The 22940-nt window shown below is 36.9% G+C and overlaps 1 protein-coding gene across 3 annotated transcripts in view; it reads left to right on the top strand.

The window, feature by feature from the left end:
- The window catches only part of epha3 (eph receptor A3), a 135046-nt gene that overhangs the window by 14401 nt on the left and 97705 nt on the right, over positions 1–22940 (top strand). For all 3 annotated transcript variants that reach the window (XM_067410714.1, XM_067410715.1, XM_067410716.1), the window contains exon 3: positions 3606–4263. In XM_067410714.1, coding sequence (XP_067266815.1) covers positions 3606–4263 — 658 coding nt within the window. The remainder of the gene's footprint in view (positions 1–3605; positions 4264–22940) is intronic.

The following is a 22940-nucleotide window of genomic DNA, read 5'->3' as shown; positions in this document are numbered from 1 at the left end:
ATTATTTCTGTAGTAAGTACTCTTTTAAAAGTATGCTGAAGTGTACTTATTTTTCCCAAGGAATCAGTATTTAGCAAATAGCATTTCTTCCTTTTTTTTTTCTTCCTTTTTTTTTTTTTTACATGAAGCAATTTAATGTAATTAATCATACTACCCAATTGTATGTGGAAAAAAACAGTGTATTTTATTATTAAATTATTTTTGCAATACACTGTGACAAAAACTATTGATCTAGTTTTTGTCATTCTTCATCACTACTTGTTTGGGCGGAAAATAGCTTGTTACTAGAAAAATACACTTTTGAAAGCAAATGTATTTAAATGTTTACCAATCGAGAAAAAAAGTTTGCTTAAAAATAAATTACAAAAGCTAGCATTTGCTTGTCTTCAGCTAAATCATGTCACTTACACTTTAATACCACTCAAGCTTGGAACGATGTGTATTCTTAGTGGATATCAAGCCCTCACTGCACAAGTTGTGTTGATTAGTACAAATGTGTATTTTTACAGCAAGCAATTTCCGTTACTAGATCTCCTGTGTACCTATAAGTATGTCTTTTCCTCTATGGCCTCTCTGGCATCCCATTGTTGAGACTCTAATGGAGTCCTCACAAAGATAATCTGCTCTAATTTTGTTCATTATAATGAAGAGAGTGGGATTTGATCAAGAGAAACTGTGTGCACCTATACCAGAAATGTGCATACGATACCAGCAAAAGCCAGCAGTATATGTCAGTCTTCACTAACTAATGCAATTCCATTGTAATACGAGCAAGGGGAGGATTATAATTTTATTATATATCTGTCTGAAACATAAGCTCTGCCCCACTTTGTCCACAAGTGCCAGGGAATCTATTAGTTTAAAGTACCAGTTGGCCTGTGTACACACTGAGTGTACACAGGGGGGAGTTGGGCCGCAGCCCTGCCAAATGTACCAACTGCTGATTTCCTCGTTTCTCTGTTGCTTTCCTTGCTGGAGGGGGATTACTATTGTAAAGTGATATTCGGAGAAACCTAAAGTCATCTTCAGTCTTCCCATCGAGTGTTAAGTTGCAAAGCGCACGGCTGACGTCTCCCGCTGTGGAGAAGGAAATACAGATTGGTGTCCAATCGTAGACTTGTGCTCTCCTAGAAATCAATGCGGCCTTTAGAAGCTGCTGTCCGTAAAAGAGATATCCAGACAAGGCTTTTACAGTTTTTCCCTCTCTGTGACTGAGTGTTATGCATTATAAAGTAGTATAAAGGAGATTGGCTTGTGCTGGTGATGATGTCATTCATGGCAGCAGACAGTCCACACTATATTCTCAAGCGTGTGTGATTTACACATCGTATATGATGTTTCATTTATTTTGGCAGTCATGGTTTCAGTACAGTCATTCTCTATGCAGTTTGATAATGCGGCACAGCCCAGGCACCTGGACTTAATTTGGAGCATCAGCTATGCTGGTGAACACAGGTTGGCTCAGTAAATATCTCTGAGACAAATGACCAGCTGAAATTTCCATTGATTTATTTCAATTTGCATCATATTTGTTCACTTCACAACTTCATAAACACAATATCAGAAGCAGATACAATTGTTCTAGAATCATAATGCCTCGTTTAGACCCTGCCTTAATGCCAAGCTTGCAGATTTACACAGAATCACGATGCCTGTTATTCATAAAATAATAATCCATTCATTTTTTTTTTTTTTTATCAAAATCTTGATTTTTCGGTGAAACAGAGTTCTTTCTGAGTGGTGACCAGGGGCGTAATCATCATTTCAGAAGTGAGGGGGACAGAAATATCAGTTGTAATATCAGTTGTAATATTTTAACTGACCTTTGTCTAATTGACTGGTTTCATTTATTTATTTATTTTTTATATAATCTCTTGCTTTTAATTAAATAAAATATACTGCTGAACAATAATATCTATAATTCTATTATCTATTTTTCCTATATTTTCATATATAGGTTTCCACAACAATATGAAGCAGCACAACTGTTTCAAATCAGCATATTAGAATGATTTCTGAAGGATCATGTGACACTGAAGACTGAAGTAATGATGCTGAAAATTCAGCTTTGATCACAGGAATAAATTACATTTTACAATATATTCACATAGAAAACAGCTATTTTAATTTGTATTAATATTTCACAATATTACTGTTTTTTCTGTATTTTTGATTAAATAAATGCAGCCTTGGGGAGTATAAATCCCTTTCAAAAACATTAAAAAATTATAATGTTTTCAAACTTCTGACAGGTAGACTTACTGTATTTTATAGTTTCTATAAAAGCTGTCAATTTGCGCTGCATTTTTCATATACTTTATTGTCATATAAATACCATAAGATAGCTTGAAAAACACATAAATCATATATTGTCGCAATCGTGTGTTTATTGTCTTCACGTTTCATCAGTCAAAACATTTGTGATTTTTATTCAGCTGCTGCCACAGCGAAGGATGCTTTTGTCCATATAAGGGAATTCCTGGAAGGTCATAAGTTATTACTTCTATTAATCTGTTTTGGACTTTCTGTGAGAGAGCGTCCTCCGGCTTTAAGTATGAAGTTATTACTTCTGTGAATCTGTTTTGGACTTTCTGTGAGAGAGCGTCCTCCGGCTTTGAGTATGAATAAAACATACATTACATGAGAGTGTTTAGCACGCCGTAATGTTCAGATCGCCTCGTTTACATAAGAATAAAATGACAGGGCATGCATAGACTATCTTGTCTCTTAGAATTTAAATCTTAGATTTGTTCGCATTGACTTTTACATGAACACACCTTCCCAAAAAATAAAGTGAGGGGGATAAATTTAGGTTTTATTAAAAGTTAATAAAACCATCCCCCGTAATTTATGCAAATGGTGGTGACGTATGTGAGACTTCTTCAATCATTTAGTCTGCTTGCTTGTATATTGTGTGAATTTTGGAAACTTTCTTCCCTTTTGGTTTTCCATATACCATTAATTATGAAATATACCAAAATGTGCATTGAAATATGTGGATGGAATTCCAGCTGTCAATGAATTCAGTCAGTTTGCATTTGAAAAACATTTGAAAGCTCCTTTTTTGGGTGTTTCATTAAGCACCCTCACAGTTGAAACACAAATAGGCAATTCTTTAGTCTGAGGGCACACTTGTTCTGCTGGGTAATGAACAGCTCACAGCCACTCCAGAGGCCTTGTCTCACTCAGCCAAGGGCTTTTATAAACTTCGGCTTGACAGAGAGCCATATTCTACTCCATTATTGTAATAGAAAACACTGTCTCTCAGTTCATCATTTATTCTGCTTTGTGTACGTTAAACCTCAGACTTCTGGCCGCATTGTGACTTCGGACACCCCAAGTGACAAAACAAAATGATTTGTCAGGCTCGCCTTACAAGGGAGAGTACTCAGAGTGGAGAGCCTCGTTAATTATGTCCCACATTAATTATATGAACAGGGGAGATATTAATTTGAAACGATCCATTATTCCAAATGTGTTTGAGAAATAAATAAGCCCGCTGCTCAGGTGTTTTACATTCGTCACGGTTCCGCTGAAATGTAGGAGTACAGTAGCTGTTCGCTTTCCTCTGAATAGATTTGATTAACTTCTTTCTTTTTTTGCAGTGGGAGGAAATTAGCGGTGTGGATGAACACTACACACCCATCCGGACCTTCCAGGTGTGCAACGTGATGGAGTACAGCCAGAACAACTGGTTGAGGACCAACTGGATTCCTCGCAATTCTGCGCAGAAGATCTATGTGGAGCTCAAGTTTACCCTGAGAGACTGCAACAGTATTCCCATGGTCCTGACTTGCAAAGAGACATTCAACTTACACTACCTAGAGACAGATGAAGACCAGGGAAGTAAGTTCCGCGAGCACCAGTTCTCCAAAATAGACACCATCGCCGCCGATGAGAGCTTTACTCAGATGGACCTAGGCGACCGCATCCTGAAGTTAAACACAGAGGTCCGTGAGGTGGGGCCCATGACTAAGAAGGGCTTTTATCTGGCTTTCCAGGATGTGGGAGCCTGCGTGGCCCTTGTTTCAGTGCGGGTGTACTTTAAAAAATGCCCTTTTACGGTGAGAAACTTGGCTATGTATCCTGACACGGTACCCACGGACTCTCAGTCGCTGGTGGAGGTTAGGGGCTCCTGTGTCAACAATTCCAAGGAGGAGGATCCACCAAAAATGTACTGCAGTACTGAGGGAGAGTGGCTGGTGCCTATTGGGAAATGCCTATGTAACATAGGTTACGAGGAGCGGGGAGTCGCTTGCCAAGGTAGAGTTTTTCTCTCACATGCACACTTTTCTTCTTACAGTGCCTTTTTCATTTCACGGCCCATTTTCTTCCTTTCATCAGCGTAATGTACTAGCAACGGCTCTGTATACAGCAGCTCTAAATAGGACAACTGAGTGTGTCCCTGGAATACCATTCATTTGTTTATGCTGCTCATTGTCTGTAATGGCGAAGCATTTGGCTCACGATGGAAATGTTTCTAAACTCCATGGTGAGTTGAGTATATGTCCCGCATTCTGAGTGCAAATGGATTTTTCCCAGATACGGCCACACCTCTGATCTGTCAGCCATGCTCTGGAGAGAGGAATATGAGAGTTCTGTGTACCCGAGGACAGAGGAGATCTGTGGTGCAGACCCCCTTAAAGGGCAGCTTGAAGCAGTTAAGCTTGTGAAACACTTCTCTGCATCACCTCATCAGACGCACAAATAGATGTACGTTAGTCATTGAAGAGGGATAAGTGTGTGTGTTTGATGTAAAGCATGTGAGACTTCCACTGCTTTATGTGTGCTTTTTTATAGTCTAAAGACACAAATTCTCTTCATATACTCAAATTCAAACATTGTAAACTGATGAAAAGAGAAGATCTTGGCCATCATTCTTTGTCTCGCATTAGATTCAGAGGATCAGACTCAGTTGTATTGCTAGTGTTTGGGCTTTTCTTCAGTCGAAAAGAAATTGAGGTTTTTGAGGAAAACATTCCAGGATTTCTCTCCATATAGTGGACTTCAACAGGGTACAGTGGGTTGAAGGTCCAAATTGCAGTTTCATTGCAGCTTCAAAGGGCTCTACATGATCCCAGCTGAGGAATAAGGGTCTTATCTAGAGAAATGATCGGTCATTTTCATAAAAAAAACAAAAAAAAAACCTTTTTATCCACAAATTCTCGTCGTGCACTAGTTCTGCAATGCACCACACATTACGTGATCACATTGGAAAAGTCACACGTGATGTAGGCCGTACTGAGGAAGTGTTTAAATGGGAATGTGCAAAGTCAAACGGCCTTTACATAAAAAAGGTAAAACAACGATGTCTGACAATTTTGAAGAGGAGAAAATGAGATGGAGCTTTACACCCTACTGCGGTACTTCTTACTTCTGCCTACATCACGTGTGACCTTTCCAACGATTACGTAATGTGTGGTGCATCACAGAGCTAGAGCAAGATGAGCATTTTTGGTTAAAAAGTATATCATTTTTATTTATTTATTTTTTTAGAAAATGACAGATCATTTTGCCTCAGCTGGGATCATGTAGAGCCCTTTGAAGCTGCAATAAAACTGGAATTTGGACCTTCTTCATTTCTTTTCTGAAGAAAGAAAGACATAAATATCTTGGATGACATGGGATTGAGTAAATTATCAGGAAATTTTAATTCTGAAGTGAACTAATCCTTTAAATGTAAATGTTTGTGCAAAAATTTTACTTTTAGGGGTACAACATCTTGTCACTGGGGCAGTATCCTTACTTAGGGATACCTTATTTACCCTTAAAAGGTTCAAAGTATTACCTTTAAGATACATATTACTATTCTAAAGGACCAATATGCACCTTCAGCAGTAGATAAGGTACAAAGTTGTCCCTTAAGGGTTCTGCCCCAGTTACAAGCTGTTGTACCCCTAAAGTTACAGTTTTTGGACATTTTTCAAACACTGTGGACACTGTGGTTTATATAAAATTAAATTTAAAAATAATGTCAGAAACTCAGGAATGGGAATGTGATCAATAGTGGTTCAGTTGCACAAGTTAAGCTGTTATTGAGGTTTGATACCAATTATGAATTCTTCTGTACTTTTCAAATTAACACCCAAGTTTGGAAATCTGTTTTCATCCCAAAAAGCACATTAAGCTTTAATGTGAAAGTGCACTAAGTGTGTGTAGGTGTGAGTTTTGCTGTGGTTGAGGGAGCTGATAATAGATTGGCTGGCAGCTGGTTTGAGCACTTCAGTCCTGCCCATGGTATTACTTGAGTTACGCAGTCTCCCTGGAGAAATCACTTCTGCTCTTCATAAAATGCTCTGCGTCTATCCTCTGGACTTCAGCACTACTGAGAGATGTTTGAGATTTTCACCATGTTCTCTGTCCAACTGTTCTCTTGATGTGAGTGTATCCCTGATTGCCGGCTTGTGTTCAGTTAGACGTCTGTATTTGTGTGTATTTTTGTATCTGTTATGGAATACTATATGTGGAACAGCTGCAAAATGGGTCATGAGGGTGTTTACATCAAGATGCATCTGAGACTTGCATGCCATAGGCGAAGTGATGAGGAAAACAAGGCCACACTACAGTTTTCTCTGCTCTAAGAAAAGGGAAGATTATAGGCTAAACTTGACTTCTTGTTCTAGTATTGTTACTGGCCTGTGTACTCGGAGGATAGTGGTTAAATCATTAAGGAACTGTGACCTCTGACCTGGTGCTTTAAGTTTAGAGATGACATCCTTCCCTTTGAAGATCAAAGACCTTTCATCACTGATTATCATAACACTGCTTATAATTATTACACTTTAAATTTGTTAAATGGCTAATGAAACTGCAGATACATTAACATCATTCCAATGTGGTTATTTTGATTGTCAGTCAGCACTACTTGATTGTCAGCACAAAAAAAAAAAAAAAAAAAGTTTTTGAAAAAGTTTTTTTCTTCTCTCACAAAATGTAATTGAACTATAACTATTAAGTTAACTAATTAAATTAAGCAATGACAATGATTTATAATATTTAAAATGTGCCACTACATTAGGTAATATGGATTTGAGGGCATCAGATGGACTGTTGTGCATGTTTGGCCAGTTCTAATTTTATATACTGTATTAACATTTACCTTTAATATGTATTACTGTAAAATATATGAACAGTTCTTCATAGAATAACAAAACGAAATAATATAAATAAAGATGCCTAGAAATTATAATGCTATATGTAAATCAGAATGGTAAAATGAAATCACATAAATAAATACTTAGCTATAACAACTGATGACTAGGTTTAAATATTTAACATAGATTTAACATCAGTATTTGAGAATATGCTTTTGGAAAGTTCCTCATTAATATGCATAAGCAGACAATATTTCTCTCCTAATTCCTTGTTCATCAAAAGTGATTTATATGAAACACATGTGATTTTGGCGTTTCTCGTTTTACCCCATGAGTGGAATGAAACGTGGGATCAGCCAAAACACGATGAAACTGAATACAAATGCTGATGTCTGAAGCCTGACCATACATTTCAAATAGTTGTGCGTGGTCATGCATTTTTTGCTGGCTAGTTTTCTAGCTTGTGGTTTGGCAAGAGAAGTGTAGGACTGATGCCTCTGAAGGTGACTGCTCCATACAATTTATCAATCCAAACACCCATTTGTGGTGTGTAGAACCAGACGCCTGTCAAGTGATTCCGTGTGTCTCTATGATGTAAATGATAATGACAGGGCAATGGGAGGTCTTTGATAAGTACATGAGTGAATGAATTAGTGAATGAGTGATGAATAAACAAGTGATGTAATGAAAGAATAAATGAGATGAATGAGCAAATTATTTTGATTTGAATGATTTTGAATGATTGAAAGAATGAGTGCACCAGGATTTTCTATCTATCTATCTATCTATCTATCTATCTATCTATCTATCTATCTATCTATCTATCTATCTATCTATCTATCTATCTATCTATCTATCTATCTATCTATCTATCTATCTATCTATCTATCTATATATCTATCTATCTATCTATCTATCTATCTATCTATCTATCTATCTATCTATCTATCTATCTATCTATCTATCTATCTATCTATCTATCTATCGTTCCTTCGTTCGCTCGTTAGCTCGTTCGCTCGTTCACTCGTTCGTTTCGTTAAGCATAAGCACTACAATTACTAACTGGAAATAAATAAAAACTAAAATTTAAACTAAAATAAATGTAAATAGTATACTTAGTAAACTATAATAGTATATAAATGATACTAAAATAACATGATTTATCGAGTATGTGAGGTATTAATTGATTGATTGTTTGATTGATTCAGTGAGTTAATGAATGATTGAGTGAATGAACGGGTGAGTGAGTGAGTGAGTGAGTGAGTGAGTGAGTGAGTGAGTGATGGATCGAGTGAATGTGATCTTTGAATGAATCTCAGCATCATTTTTGTGCACTTAACAATTAGATTTTTATTTATTTATTTATTTATTTTTTATCTTGTCCATAAATCTCTACTGTCCCTCCTCCTGATCACCCTGTAATGGAAGTGGTCATGTCGACGAGCTTGGCGTTAAGAGCGTGTTTCACCATGCCCTTCTGTTTTCTGAAGAGTTGTGTGAATGTTTGGATGTATTTGACAATCTCTTATTAGTTTCAGTGCAGCCTAATGGACACTAATAAGGGCTTATATTACCAGAGCGCGACAGCTGCTGCGTCGTACACTCATGTGCAGAGGAAGGGTCTAAGTCACAAATCTCTCTGCAGGCCTGCTGTGCTAACGGATTGATTACGGCAGGGAGCCCGAGTGTGACTCTGACAGAGATATTTTGAGGTGTGCAGACCTCCATTTCAACACTTCAAGTGTGGATGAGTCATATAGCAGGTTTTGATGCTTTACTGAGAGAGCTCCTCTTAAATAATTAATAGCTTTTTGTCTTTGTGGAGTACAAATGCTGCATGCAGTTTCCTGGGTAATGCCTTTGTAAATGTTTGGGTTGAGAAGTTTTACTTGAGATGCAGAAGAGTTAAATTTTGGATATTGGATTACAGTATCTGAACTGGAAGTGAATAGTACATAGCACACAATTTATCTTAGAAAAAACAAGGATTCAGAAGAAGATTGAAATTATTTTAATGTTTAACATAAAAGCATTAGACCTTTTTGTATCATCACCTTTAGGGTTGCATGATTAATTGAAATAAAACTATAATCACAACTGTAGTGTGATAAGTGTGATTAGCCTAGTGTGATTATCAAATTGCAAAGGCTGCTATGAAATTAATATATATGCTATTTCAGAATAAAGCATGGCACTGTGTTCATTTTAAGTGCCCCTATTATGCTATTTGAAAGGTTCCTGTTTATGTTTAGGAGGTCTTCTACAATAGGTTTACATGAATCAAAGGTATAAAAAAAAAAAAAATAAAATAAAAAAAACATTCTCATAATATACATTGCACATCAGCACATTTTTCAAAGATTCTGAAATGACTCGTCGGATGAATCAGTCTCTCTAAATTCCCCCTTTTCGCAAACATGCTCTGCTCTGATTGACCAGATGGCCCAGTCTGTTGCGATTGGTCTACCGATTACAGCTCCGGAGGCTTCCTAAATCTCAGCAATTGTACACACTGTAAAGACAGTAACGATGGCGTCAATTTTACCATATCAATCCAAGCTCAGTCCAGTGATGAAATATTGGAAGAACTAGTTATTCAACCCAAACCTCCATTGCAAGGAATGTAGGAACTGTATTATTTACAGTACCAATAACGTTGCATATGTTAGCCGAGCAACATGAATAACTGATGTAACATTAAAGTTTGTAAAGCAAATCTTGCTCCATCCTTTATCATTACTCAAAGTAGTAAGAACGAAAGACATTCTGCATTAATGGACACAATTTTAGGTAATAGTGGCCAACAGCTGATTAGCAGAAGTATTTCAGTAGGACAGTAATAACATGAGTAATAACATGTATTTTGAACACTCCATATAAAATACATCAATAATTAATCACACTTACAGGTTGTGATTCTGAGGAGCAATTTGGTCCATAAAGCAGGTACTTTCCCATCTTTAACTACTGATTCTTCACAGCCTCACACTTTGGAAGTGAAAATAAACCAAATTTCCTTTCATAGCGTAGAACACAGCGTCTTGTCGACATGTTATCCACACTAACAAGCTACAGCATTTGAGAGGGGTTAAAGTTTTCACGGGATGTCCAGACAGAATGTAGGCGGGCATTATGCAAATGTATTAACTTATGATGTATGAACTTTGCGGAAATGGGATTGGAATTACAAACGACTCGTTTAAGCGGTTCAGAGTCGACTCCTTCTTTTGAGAGACAATAACTTTATTTATGATGCACTTTCAGCGTTACAACTTTGCAGACTGTTTACATTCACATACAGCTACATTACACACAGCATAAAAGGTAATTTTCAAAAGTCCATAATAGGGACACTTTAATACATGTGAGCTGCTCATGATCTGGTGTTTTCAGTGTCTCAGAGCAGCTCGGGTCACGGTTATTGTCATTTTATAGTCATATTGATGTATAATTACTTTTTTTTTTTTTTTTTTTTTCAAACCTGTGCTGGGTTTTAAATTACAACTTTTATCAGAAATATTAGTGCATTAGGGGGACTGCACTACTATTACTACAAATAAAGCTCTTTTTTTCTGATTATGCTATGTTAGCCACTTGAAAAAAAGTGTTATCTCTGGCATGGTACAAACATTTTACTTGTGGTAAATCAAGAAAACAAGAGATTCAAACAATAGGGCTAAAGATTGCTCACCAGTCTAATAAAACACATACTATATTAAAGCGTCTTTGGTGTTTCCATGGTTTCTATGGAAGTAAAACCGGAAATTGAGGGTAACATGGATATGACGTCCATTGACAGGCGACGCAATGACACAGGCCATTAAACTGGTTAAGATTGCTGATTTCTCTGGATTTTAATATTATTGGAAACATTTGGTATAGTACACAAGCCAACTAAATATTGATTGATTACTTTATTGATTGAATATATAACAATATATAACAATGTTCTAGTGATTTTTGGATATTTTAATCCAAAAATCGTACATATTGTAGCCGTAAAAGGAATCGAGAACCTTAATATGCCTGTAATATTTTTAAAGGGATTTGCTTTCTGAATGCAAATGAACCATTTCTCTAATGTATGTATGCATCTGCACGTGTGGGTGTGAGCTTGTGTGTGAATGAGTGTGATTTTGTGTGTTAATATGTGTGAACTTGTGGAGAGAAGTGATATATTTCCAACAGATGAAATGAAGGTTACTTTAATTATCAGCACGGGTAGAGCCGTAGACCTAGGGGTGATTCTTAAGTGGATTTTCACATGTTCATTATCGCTAACAGAAAGACTCCACTGTAACGTTGTCAGCACTAAGAGTGTAAAAATATTGCACCATATCATAACCTTTGCGCTGTTATTTGCACATTCTTTATCCAAGTTTTGCCGTATGGCTGCTGCATTGCACTGTTTAGTTAAATTGGTCCAGGATTGAAAATTACAGCCCATTATAATAATGAAATGGAGCGAGTCAACGATCCAAAATCTGTGTGAAATTCTTCTAACCATAATTTGATCTTAAAACAGCAAATAAAAGGAGTATTTGAGCCGGATGTCTGTCTGTTTTGTGAAGCTTCCCATGTTCGCAGCTGCCACGGGGCTCCTTTGAGAGTGGCAATGGTTTACATTCCGGCTGGATTTACCAAGATATACAATCCCTGTGCTTGCTATCCCTGATTAGTTATCAGATCTTATTAATGCGGCGGCAGAAAGTGCAATGAGTTATTTTAACAAGCCCTTAAAGCTGGATGGAAATCTCTGAGCCAAAAGCTGGATTTAATATAGCCTGACGGAGGCTATTCTTGGTTTTCAGGCAGATTTGGGGGTTGATATGGTTTAGTGATGCACCACCTCGAAGTAGTTGTACTTCTGTCCTGATGTAGTCCTACTGGTGTCCCTCACTTTGAAAAGAATACTTCTTATGCTACAAACCAAAAATTGGTTTAGCAGTGTACAAGTTTGCAATTTGTTTATACTTTTCCATAATCTTAAAGTACAGTCACATTAGGATTTGAGCATTTAAATTGACATTGACACCAAATGGAATATCAGCATCAAGTCTTGAAGTCTCTTCTGCTCACCAAGGCTGCATTTATTTGAACAAAAATACAGTAAAAACAGAAAATGAAAATGTAGTTTATTCCTGCAAATTTTTAAATTCTTCAGTGTCACACGATCCTTCGGAAATCATTCTAATATGCTGATTTGCTGCTAAAGACACATTTCTTATTATTATCATGGTGACCAAACTCTTGTATTTTTTATTTTATTTTATTTTATTTTATTTTTTATATACACCTCACTTTAGACAATTTAGAAAAACATTTTGAAATGCACTGTTGAAGATGGTGGATTTGTTACAAAAGCACTTTGATGGTTGTAGCTGGATGCTTTAAAGGGAATGAATTTATAGACTGTTTGTTCCTTTCTGTATTTGAAAAACAATCGCTGCACTTGTGTTGTTTGTGTGTTCTGAATGTTGAGTTTCCTTAGAGTCGGTAGTGGTGATAATGAGGCTGAGTTTTGCAATACCCAAAGCATGAGCCTCAGATGGGGAACGTGTTCGCTTGCCCGGCTTTGTTTCAAATCACAGCAGCAGGACAGCTCATTAATTTTATGCACTGATTGCTAAGACTGAAAGTCCCTGAAGAGCATTCAGTCAGTTAGGATAGTTTGTGCTCACCTCGATGGACAATTAAAAACACTCCTGAAAAATCTTAAAACAGCAGTGAGGCCTCCTTCAAGGGTCATGCTCTCTCACTCAGGCAGATGATGGGACTTTAATAGATCTTCATCTGTGCAGATTTTTCATTTCGTTGCACAATTAGTACACGCTAATCGTAAGCAGTAATAAGGGTAGTACAGGGAGGCCAGAGTGTTGTTTTTCCACCACTGGATTCTGACCGATTCACCGCAAGTTAGTGCTGCCGTCTCGGTGCATGATTGTCCTGGCTGGTGGATCAAAGGCTGTATTTGCGTGTCTGTCTGGCGATCTCATTCCACATGTTTTACACCACTCCTTAACCTTTCTCTGAATGAGATTTTGAGATCCCCAGTCACCACCCTGCAATCCACACCAGTGTTCCCAAATTAATGGATATTGTAGGTTGTACTGACCAAATCTCCCCTACTTAAAATGAGAAACAATGTTCCTGATGTGCTGCTTTTTGGCTCACTTCTTTTGGGTCTTTGTTAGAGGCATTGGCAGTAATGAGTGGGCAAAATGGGTTTCAGAAAGGACCTGGATTTGCTCAGGCCTCAGAAAATGCACTGCACATGATCATTGGGGCTCTGAGATAATAAAGCCCCAGAAATCTCATATTGATCAGGTCACATGTGCATAGTTACAGCACATTTGTTTACATCAAGAAGAGAAGAGAGAAGGGTTTTACTGCATCTGATGCATCTGCATCTGAAACACCTTGTGTAATTTTAATATGTGCATAGTGTGCATTATGTAACCTGGGTATTTTCTTCGGACGCAGCTCATGGGATTGTGCCCTTGACATTGTCTCCTTTTGAAACAGGAGGGCAGTGGTTTGTGCTGTAATTCTCAATGACAGAGTGTCAGACCCACTAAATAAGCATAGTTAAAAAATAGCTGACTCAGAAGCATGTCTATCTGTTTGGTGAGGAAAGCCCAATGAACAAAGTTGATCAGAGAACTCAAAGTAACTCATAATTGTTTTATCTTTTAAAATAAGACAAATAATAAGACTTGTCCTTGGGTTTTTATGGTTTCACCTGGTCTGGTAATCGTTTAACACCTTTGCAGGACAGATTGGCTTCTCGCACACACGACTGAAGCTTTGTTCTTAAGAGCTCTGTCATTTTCAGGTTTGCTGTGGGCCTTTCATGCTGGAATTATCCTTCGTAAACTAGGGTCAGGTCCCAGATGGAAGCTATTATTGTACCTCTGACTCATTGCATTTGGTTTTTCTATCAATTTCAAGCAAGGGGACATTCACTCCCTGAGTATTTTTCTAGCTGTTTTTTCCAACGAATATGTGACCCCAAAACATTTTCCACCATAAAGTCTCAGTCTTGACATTTTCCATGGCCAAATGATGTGAGATTACTTCGGGATGTGCTTGCAACATATAAACCGTGAGAGGTTACTCGTCCAAATGGTCATGACATGAAAAAGAGCAGTTCTGCTGACAGCAGACGGTAGTGAAACATGGTAGAAATTAGGGGTGGGCGATATGAACAAAATCTTTTTTCACAATATAAGACATTTTATTCCCTGATAACAATATATATCACAATATAGTTGTTTTATTTTATTTTTGTTATTAAAAATGAGAACAGGTACAGTAGGTATATTTAAAATGTCATAAGAAATACTACAGAAATTGAATAATCAAATGCATAGTCTTCACTGTTTGTATTACTTAGAAAATTACTCACCGTTCTTTTTTTATATTTGTCATTTGTGGTTTGGTTAACAATAATGACACAGATGGCAGAAGGGATTAGGCTGCTGTCAATTTAAGACCTAATGCACGGGTCTAATATATTGACACACATTACATTTTCACCCATTTCTTTACGTTCACTTGAGACATAACTGACTGTGTTTATGTAAATACTCCACACAATGGGCATTTTGACATAATTGTGTGTATTTGACCATTCCAACACAATAAGCTGAAAAAGAGAAATTAATTCTGAATCTTCTGTGTGCGTGTCAGTAATTACGTTACGAAGTTATTTTAATAGAACATCACGTAACTTTTTCTCTGCTTGTTTGTATTTTATAACAAAAAAAAGTTTAATTATTGGCAAATGTAAAAGCCCTTTTACACCAAAAGTGAAATGAAAAAGAAGGAAATGCAAATTCATGCCTGTACATTAGAGGGCGCAGCTCAAACAACCTAGCTGTTCTGCCATTCTAGATTGCAGAAGAATAGGACGCAGGAGAAGAAAGTTCAACGCTCGTACTTAAGCAATAAAAGAAAAAGAAAAAAACACAAATGAGATGCTTACCAAAAGTAATTTTTGAGATTCATTTTGAGATTAAATACATAAAGTATATTTGTGTAATTTAACATTTAATTATTGCAGGTTTGCATATTATTCTGAGTTTATATTTCACTGTTTTCCTTCATTTTGATGAATACTGAATCTGTTTTTGTGCAGGTGAGATGAGTAAATGCACGCTCACGTTTAGTCTAAAAGTACAATAACCATCATGCTTACACAGCACACACAACACCTCTGCACTTACTCCTGATGTCTCTCAACATAAGGTACAAGAGAGGTTTTAGTCAATAAGTGGGAAAACAAAGTAACTCATGTTTCATATTTTAAAAAGTAGCTCAGATATTTTGTTGTACATTTAAAAGTAATGCATTACTTTACTAGTTACTTGAAAAAACCTGCCTTACTCATAATGCGTTAGCCCCAACACTGCATACCGTGATATAAATGATATAGCAAAATCTCTAACGATAGACGCTTTACATTGTCATCACACTATATATCGTCATATATCGTCTCAGGCCCAGTCCTAGTAGAAATGCTGTTTATTTTTCCAAGTCAATAGTGTTGTCCATATAATCCAATTCTGAAACCAAAAGGATGTTGTTACAGTGCAAAAAGTCAATTAATCCTGCAAACAAATCAATTCAGCAGCGAGTTATTTGTGTAGTCTTCCAGCTGCGTTTTTCCTGATGCATCCGAGTAAACACCCAAGGAGATATTTGACTTTTGAAAATCCCATCATTCCACTTTCCATAACAAAAACTAATTAAATCTCAGAAACCCCTGTAGCATTAATGATGTTTCCACCAAACATCAGCTGAGCAGGAATCTTGTGGGAAAGCAGCCGTCTAAATAACCTGCGTGGGTTTACAGACGCTACATTTGTATTGAAGACACCGTTCTGAAGTCCTGACCCAAGAATTAATTAAAATGAAGAAAGACACAAATCACAATGCCCAAGACGAGTTCTACAGTGCCAGGGCTGTTCTGGCGCTCCGTGCGCATGAGTCTTTTCAGGGCGTCAAAGCTTGTTTGCTTTTCCAACTGTTCCTTTATGGCCTCACCTTCCAAAGCGCTGGAGTAAGAGGCAGTCCGAAGGGTAACAGGACTCTTTCTAAAGCAGAGCCAATGCTTTTCACTTCAAAGATGGTTTCTGCAGGCCCTGGAATGCAGGCCCCAGGCGGCAGATGCAAGCCACGGATAGGGCTGTTTATGCGGCATGGACCCCCCAATGGTGGATGGGACACAGGCTGGAAGGGGGTGTGACTGTGATCGATGAGCATGGTGCTGGTCTGACAGCAGGACAAGGCCTTTCTGACAACCACTGTTCCAGGCCTGCTTCGGACTGAGCCGCCCCCTCTTTCCCTCTCTCTCTCTTCCCACACAGGGGGAAGCACACCATTCACAAGGGCAAACACAATGGAAGCCTCTCTCAGTGCTGCATGTCTGTTTTTCTGAAATCATACTTGAATTTTGACAGCACTGTTAATAATGAGTTCCTGATGAAGGCTATGCTCCTTTATTGCTCTCACATGTTTCAGGAAAGCACTCATATGTTTCTTGGTGTTTTTGTTCTGTTTTCCTGTAAAGATATTCATCCTTAACTTCTCTTCAAAAGTCTGGGGTCATACTTTTGAAGAAATATTTTTTTTATTGAAAAAAAATAATATATTTCAAAAGGTACTGTAAAAACATTTATAATGTTACAAAATATTTTGATTTCAAATAAATCATGTTATTTTGAATTTCCTATTTTTAATGAACATATTAAGCAGCAATGTTTTCAACATTGATAAAAATAGTAAATGTTATGCAATAATAGATATTTCTTGAGCACCAAATCAGCATATTAGAATGATTTCTGAAGGATCATGTGACACTGAAGACTGGAGTAATGATGCTGAAAATTCAGCTTTGCCATCACATGAATAAATTACATTTTAAGATACATAATACAATAATAATATGTCACACTATAACTGTTTTTACTGTTTCTAAAAAAAAAAAAAAAAAAAAAGACAGACCTCAAACTTTCGAACAGTATCCAAGCTATCCTGAATAAAACACATTTACTTGAGAAGTAAAATTGCAATAATAAGACTTGGTAAAATAAACAAATGAACAAACAAAACTTAATTAAGAAATATTTTCTGAAAATAATTATTAATATTAATCATTTAATATTGATATTCTCTTAATTGTAAATTGTTAATCTCTTTGTTTTTCAGTCTAGATTTTTTTACAACAAGATAAAAAAAAATTATATATGCATGTATGTATAATATACATTTTTTTTTTTTTTTATTTACACTGAAAAACTTGGAGTAGAAGCAATTTTCACTCAGAAATTGCTAGAAAATTTTAGAGAGGTCAAGTTACAAAGAAAAACATTAACATTTTTTTAATATTTATGTATATATTGCAATGTCAGTGGCCCATGCAATTTGTCCAATCAGATTGCGAGAAACCTGGCTATACAGCGAGGGCAAATACAAGTGGGCCATTCTCTGAATTCTCCTACTGTGACATCCTCTGACACTTCTCCTGGAGAGAAGTTTATTTTAAAACAATCTGAGGCCACGCTGGTATTTCTAAGTCAGACCTTGTGTTCGCTCTGTCATTCAAGTCGCCTGAGCTCCCATAGCGGAGCACTCGGACGAGTGCACCAAAGTCCTTGACTGTGCTCTTTGATGTTAGATGTGGGTTTGCTTTGTTTGTGTTCGAGTGCTTCATCTTAATCACAGCGCAAGGCAATGAGACCTCAGCATGTCTGCCGGGGATTCATTTGTGTGGCGCCTCAGCAGCGTCGTCGATTCAGTCGGATCGTTATAGTTAACCAGAGAGAAGCTTGCAGATGTAATGCACATGACAGCATAACCTTTGTCTCTCATTAGGTCTTAAAGTGCACTTCCATTTACACCGCAGACATTTACTGTACTATTACACTCTTTATATCCTGACCCAGACTGTTTCTTTCAGCGGAACGGTTTCTGGCAATTATCCTGCACCGTAATCACTTTATATACATTGTTTATGCTTTAGGTAGTAAAAGTGCTTAATACTACACCTGCATTGTCCTGCACATGTTTGTTGCTTTTGTAAATGAGCGCATACAGCAGTATCCCATGGGTCTCCACATGCTTTTGTTTTTCAGGCATCTTGGCAAGGGTATTGGTATTGTCTGAAAAGTGGAGGGACACAATATAAAACTTATCTGCTTTGCACATGAATATTAATTTTGTGATGCTCACCCTGTAGTATTGGAAAGTATATACCTACATATAGAGTCCACAGATTTCTGCAGAATTTTAACATTTTTGTACGAAGCAGATTTATTTTTTTCTTTTAACTATGGCCAAGCAGAATGAAACTTTTAAAATATAATAATTATCTCCCAAAAAGTAAGGAGGACATGACCCCTCCCAGTTATATTGGTTGCTATACACCCATTGCCTCCTGGGATAGCCTCGGGTGTCCATGTGATGAAGTGGGCATGCTGTGCTCCACCCCTCTCCTGCAAGAAAGAGGCAGGCACCCAACAACCATAGTTTCCCAAAATACTTCCTCCTCAATAAAGCTGTATTTTCAAAGACGTTTTGAGGGATACTCTTTATTTCAAAATAAATACATTTTCTGACAAAAACTGATGATCACCTGTGCAAATGTTGCTGCCATGATACCAGGGTGTTGCTGTGCGGTTGCCAAGGCACATTGTTATGCAATTTCGAGGAGGGTTCTTGGTGAATGTTACTACCGTTGAAACATTTGAGATCATAAAAGATTTTGGTAACACTTTACAATAAGGTCTCATTTGTTAACATTGTCTAATGCATTAGTCAACATGAACTAACAGTGAGCAATATATTTTTACAGCATCTATTAACCTTTGTTAATGATAGTTAAATATACAGCTGCTCATTGTTTGTTCATGTTACGGTAGTTCACAGTGCATTAACTAACGTTAACAGATACTACTTTTGATTTTAATAATGCATTAGTAAATGTAGAAATTAACATTACCTTATGATTATTAAATGCTGTATAAGTATTGTTAATCGGTAGTTCATGTTAACTAATGTAGTTAACCAATGTAAACAAAGGAAATTATTTTAAGATTTAATTTATTCCTGTGTTGCTAAAGCCGAATTTTCAGCATCATTACTCCATTCTTCAGTGTCACATGATACTTCAGAAATCAATCTGATATGCTGATTTGATGGTCAAGAAACTTTTCTTGCTATTATCAAAGTTGAAAACAGTTGTGCTGTTTACATTTTTTTGTGGAAACCGTAAAACATTTTTTTCAGGATTATGATGAATTGAATGTCCAAAAGAACAGCATTTATTTGAAATTTAAATTTTTTTTTTTTATTATGAATGCCTTTACTGTCACATCAGTCCCGCTCCCGCAAAAAAAAAAAAAAGAAAAAAGAAAGAAAAAAGGTGCTTTCTCCCGCTCCCACCTGTAACATTCATGTTTTTTTTCCTGCTCCCACCCGTAAACATAGATTTTTTTCAGTTAGTCCAATACCCAGTAATTTCCATTAAATAGTTTCAAGGTAGACCACCTAGCAACATCCGACAAATCCCAGCTAAATGCTCCAGATAAATTATTTGTTATCAAAGCATTTACATCCACAAATTGTTAATTTTAACAGAAAAGCAAGTATAGGCTATAATATATGCGTAATTTGGCATGGCAGAAAGTGTACAAAGAGCGCTCTATTTATAATCACTAAAAAGATGTAACTCATTTTAGCTCATCGCAATCTCACAAAGTTCCGTTATAATCATTGAAGTTTACTGCACAATGAATCTCTCAAAATGTCCACACTTTGTTTGTTATAATGAGAGGATTTGCGAGCATGCAGCACTGAACAAATACTAATTTTGAGAAGTGAGTGGATTCTAACTTAAACACCTCTGATTTGCCATTGCATTCAAGAAATCAACAGATATGTTTGGGATTAGCTACATTGCTCAACGTTGCAAAAACGTGTTGTAAATAGAAACCTTTGACATTCTCCAGAGCGCAAACATGGATACCCACTAGATCGCTTGCCAAGTCTGTTTCACCAATATGCTATTATTACAGAGAAAACTGATCCTAGACCAGCAGTTAAGGGCAGCTTTTCCCTCTAAGGTCATTGTAGAATCCCTATATATGACTCTCCTTAATTTTAAGTAATATATATATATATATATATATATATATATATATATATATATATATATATATATATATATATATATATATATATATATATATATATATATATATATATATTAACACACCTTTCCTAGACCAGACACAAATTGTCACAAAAGTTACACAAAAAAAGTTAGGTTTAGAGCTTTTTCAAATCCCTATGATTCCCAATGAAACCCAATGAAATGTGCACAGATGGCGTTCACACATATCTCTGAACTTGCCCAAAGGGCATAACAGTTGAATCTACAGTATGCTGATTACAGTTACCTCTAATGCACAAGGACACAAGTTTGTCCAATGAGGTGAAGCTGTCCACTATGCCCTCCACCAGCCCTGAAAAGCATATGTTTCAGGACAAACACGGCAAAGATGAGAAATACAGGAGGAAACCAGGTCCAAAGTTCACATAGGATGGTTTTGCGTTGCCCCCATCAGCTGGAGAAGTAGAGAGGTCGACATCAGAGAGACACACACTTCCTTTTACACCATAGTGTGGATCAGTCTGGTGAGTCCATGCATCATTCCAGAGAGACCACAATTTCTGCACCCTCAGCTTATTAAAGCATTTCAAGCTCCAGTGCACTTGTACTGCTCTCCAACCTTTGAGTCTGCTCTCCACCTTGAATGCCAAGCATAACACTGGATATTCCAGAGCAGCAGTGCGTGGAGGCTACAATAGCTACCCGGAAAAAACGTTGTGCTCTCAGGCTTAGAATGATGAAAGCCGGGAGCTTGAATCCGAGCCGAGACTCAACAGAGAGACTTTTTTTTCATTTAGGATGTTCAGTGGAGATGCTATCGGGAGCTAAAGCTGTAAAGTACAGCCCCGAGGCGTCATTTTGCACTTTAATTTATCCAGCACATCTGAACTTGTAATCCATCTGTTGCGAAAAGCTCCAAACAGCACGGACCGCTCTTTGATGCATCTGGCACTTAAAGAGGGGACAAAAGAGAAGACCTTTAAAGGTTGTGGGATGCCTTTGAGATGTGCATTGACCTTTCAGGAAGCCACTGTCTGTGAGCCGTGTCCTTAAACACATACGGCTGGTGCTAGGGACCGTGGAGAGAGACTCCAAATGCCACAGAGAACAGTCCACTAAGATTAATATACCCATCATGGAAAATTGACCGGCAGTCATTTCCAACCTTATTTTCCTTTTAATCTGCAGACGTTTTCCCGCTAAGATTCCCCCGTCGAGGTATTTGTCAAATGGAATGAAACCGAACCCATAAAGGGTTCGGTAATTGGTTTTTAAGGGGTGATGAGCTACCTACTGGATTCCTGAGCCGTCTTGGTTGAGTTTTAGTTCTCATGTAGCCAGACCTTTGACTAACAGTGTAAAGTCTGGTCCACAATGCTGCTTATTTTGACCAAGAACTGCCCACTTTAGCAGAAAAAAAAAAAAAATATATATATATATATATATATATACCACAATACCACATGTATAATGTTAGTTCCAGTCCTCAAATCTGATTGGTCATACATCATTCTATAGGTTCTGAAATAAAAGTCCAACAGCATTTGGACTTTTCACTGTTGGTATCACTCCACTTGTTTGCTTGTCCAGACAGATTTTCTGTGTATTACTATTAGTGGTTGGGATTTTTGGCAACTCTTTCTCTGGGTTACATTATTACGGCAATAGTTGTCTTTATGGTGTGAGTTATTGGAATTATAAACTCACTCAACCGATTTGTTAAAAAACGCTGATTCATTCAGAAATAAAACAATAGACTTTTTTATGAATAAGTTATTATGATATTCAACAGATTCATTCATAAAAGCTGATTAATTCAGGAACGAAGCAAGTAACTGTCTTTGTGAGCAATTTGACTCATTCGACAAAAATACTTATTCATTCAGTTACTAAACAAATGACAGTCTTTATGAATTTATTACAGATTCATTCATAAATGCTGATTCATTCAGGAACTAAACAAGTGAATGTCTTTATGATTTAGTCATTTGAATTATTCACTCAACCAGTTTGTTCAAAAATGCTTATTCATTCAGGAACAAAAACAAGTGACATTTATTCAGCACATTCATTCAGAAGTGCTGATTCATTTATTATTCATTTAAATGATCAAAAACACACATCAGACTGTCTTCATGGGTGAGTCATTGACTCATTGATTCAATTGAATCATTCAAAAATGCTGATTCATTCTGATTCAATCTCTACTTTTTTTTTGCTTGATGTTGAAGTGTTTCTTCTTTGTTTTTTGTTTTTTTAGAACTATTTAGATTGAGTGAAATTCAAGTTACTCAATAATATATTCTTGTTCATAGAACTGTGGATGTATATAAAAGCAATATCACACAAAAGCAGTACTGGCTCCTTGTTAAAACTTGTTAAACTTCAAAAACTTCTGTTGACTGACAGGGTAGATCTTTAATCACTGAAATTTGTTGAACTGATTACATGCATATTTTATCCATCTTTAACTTCCCTTGATTCTCTGGGCTTGCCAGTGGAATGCCAACCCCGTTGCCAAAGGTCACTCACCGAGACAGTGTTACACAATTAAAGCATAAAGACTGTGCTCATTTATTGTGCTCCTCAGAGATTATGATGCCAAAGAAAAGACTCACTCCCAGAGCAGAGCAGTAAAACCATGACATCAGAACCTCTTCATTTCCCAG

The sequence above is a fragment of the Chanodichthys erythropterus genome, chromosome 14 (assembly GCF_024489055.1).
Source record: "Chanodichthys erythropterus isolate Z2021 chromosome 14, ASM2448905v1, whole genome shotgun sequence".
Classification (NCBI taxonomy): domain Eukaryota; kingdom Metazoa; phylum Chordata; class Actinopteri; order Cypriniformes; family Xenocyprididae; genus Chanodichthys; species Chanodichthys erythropterus.
Note: the sequence above shows the minus strand (reverse complement) of the source record. Positions and strands in the feature narration are given on the sequence as shown.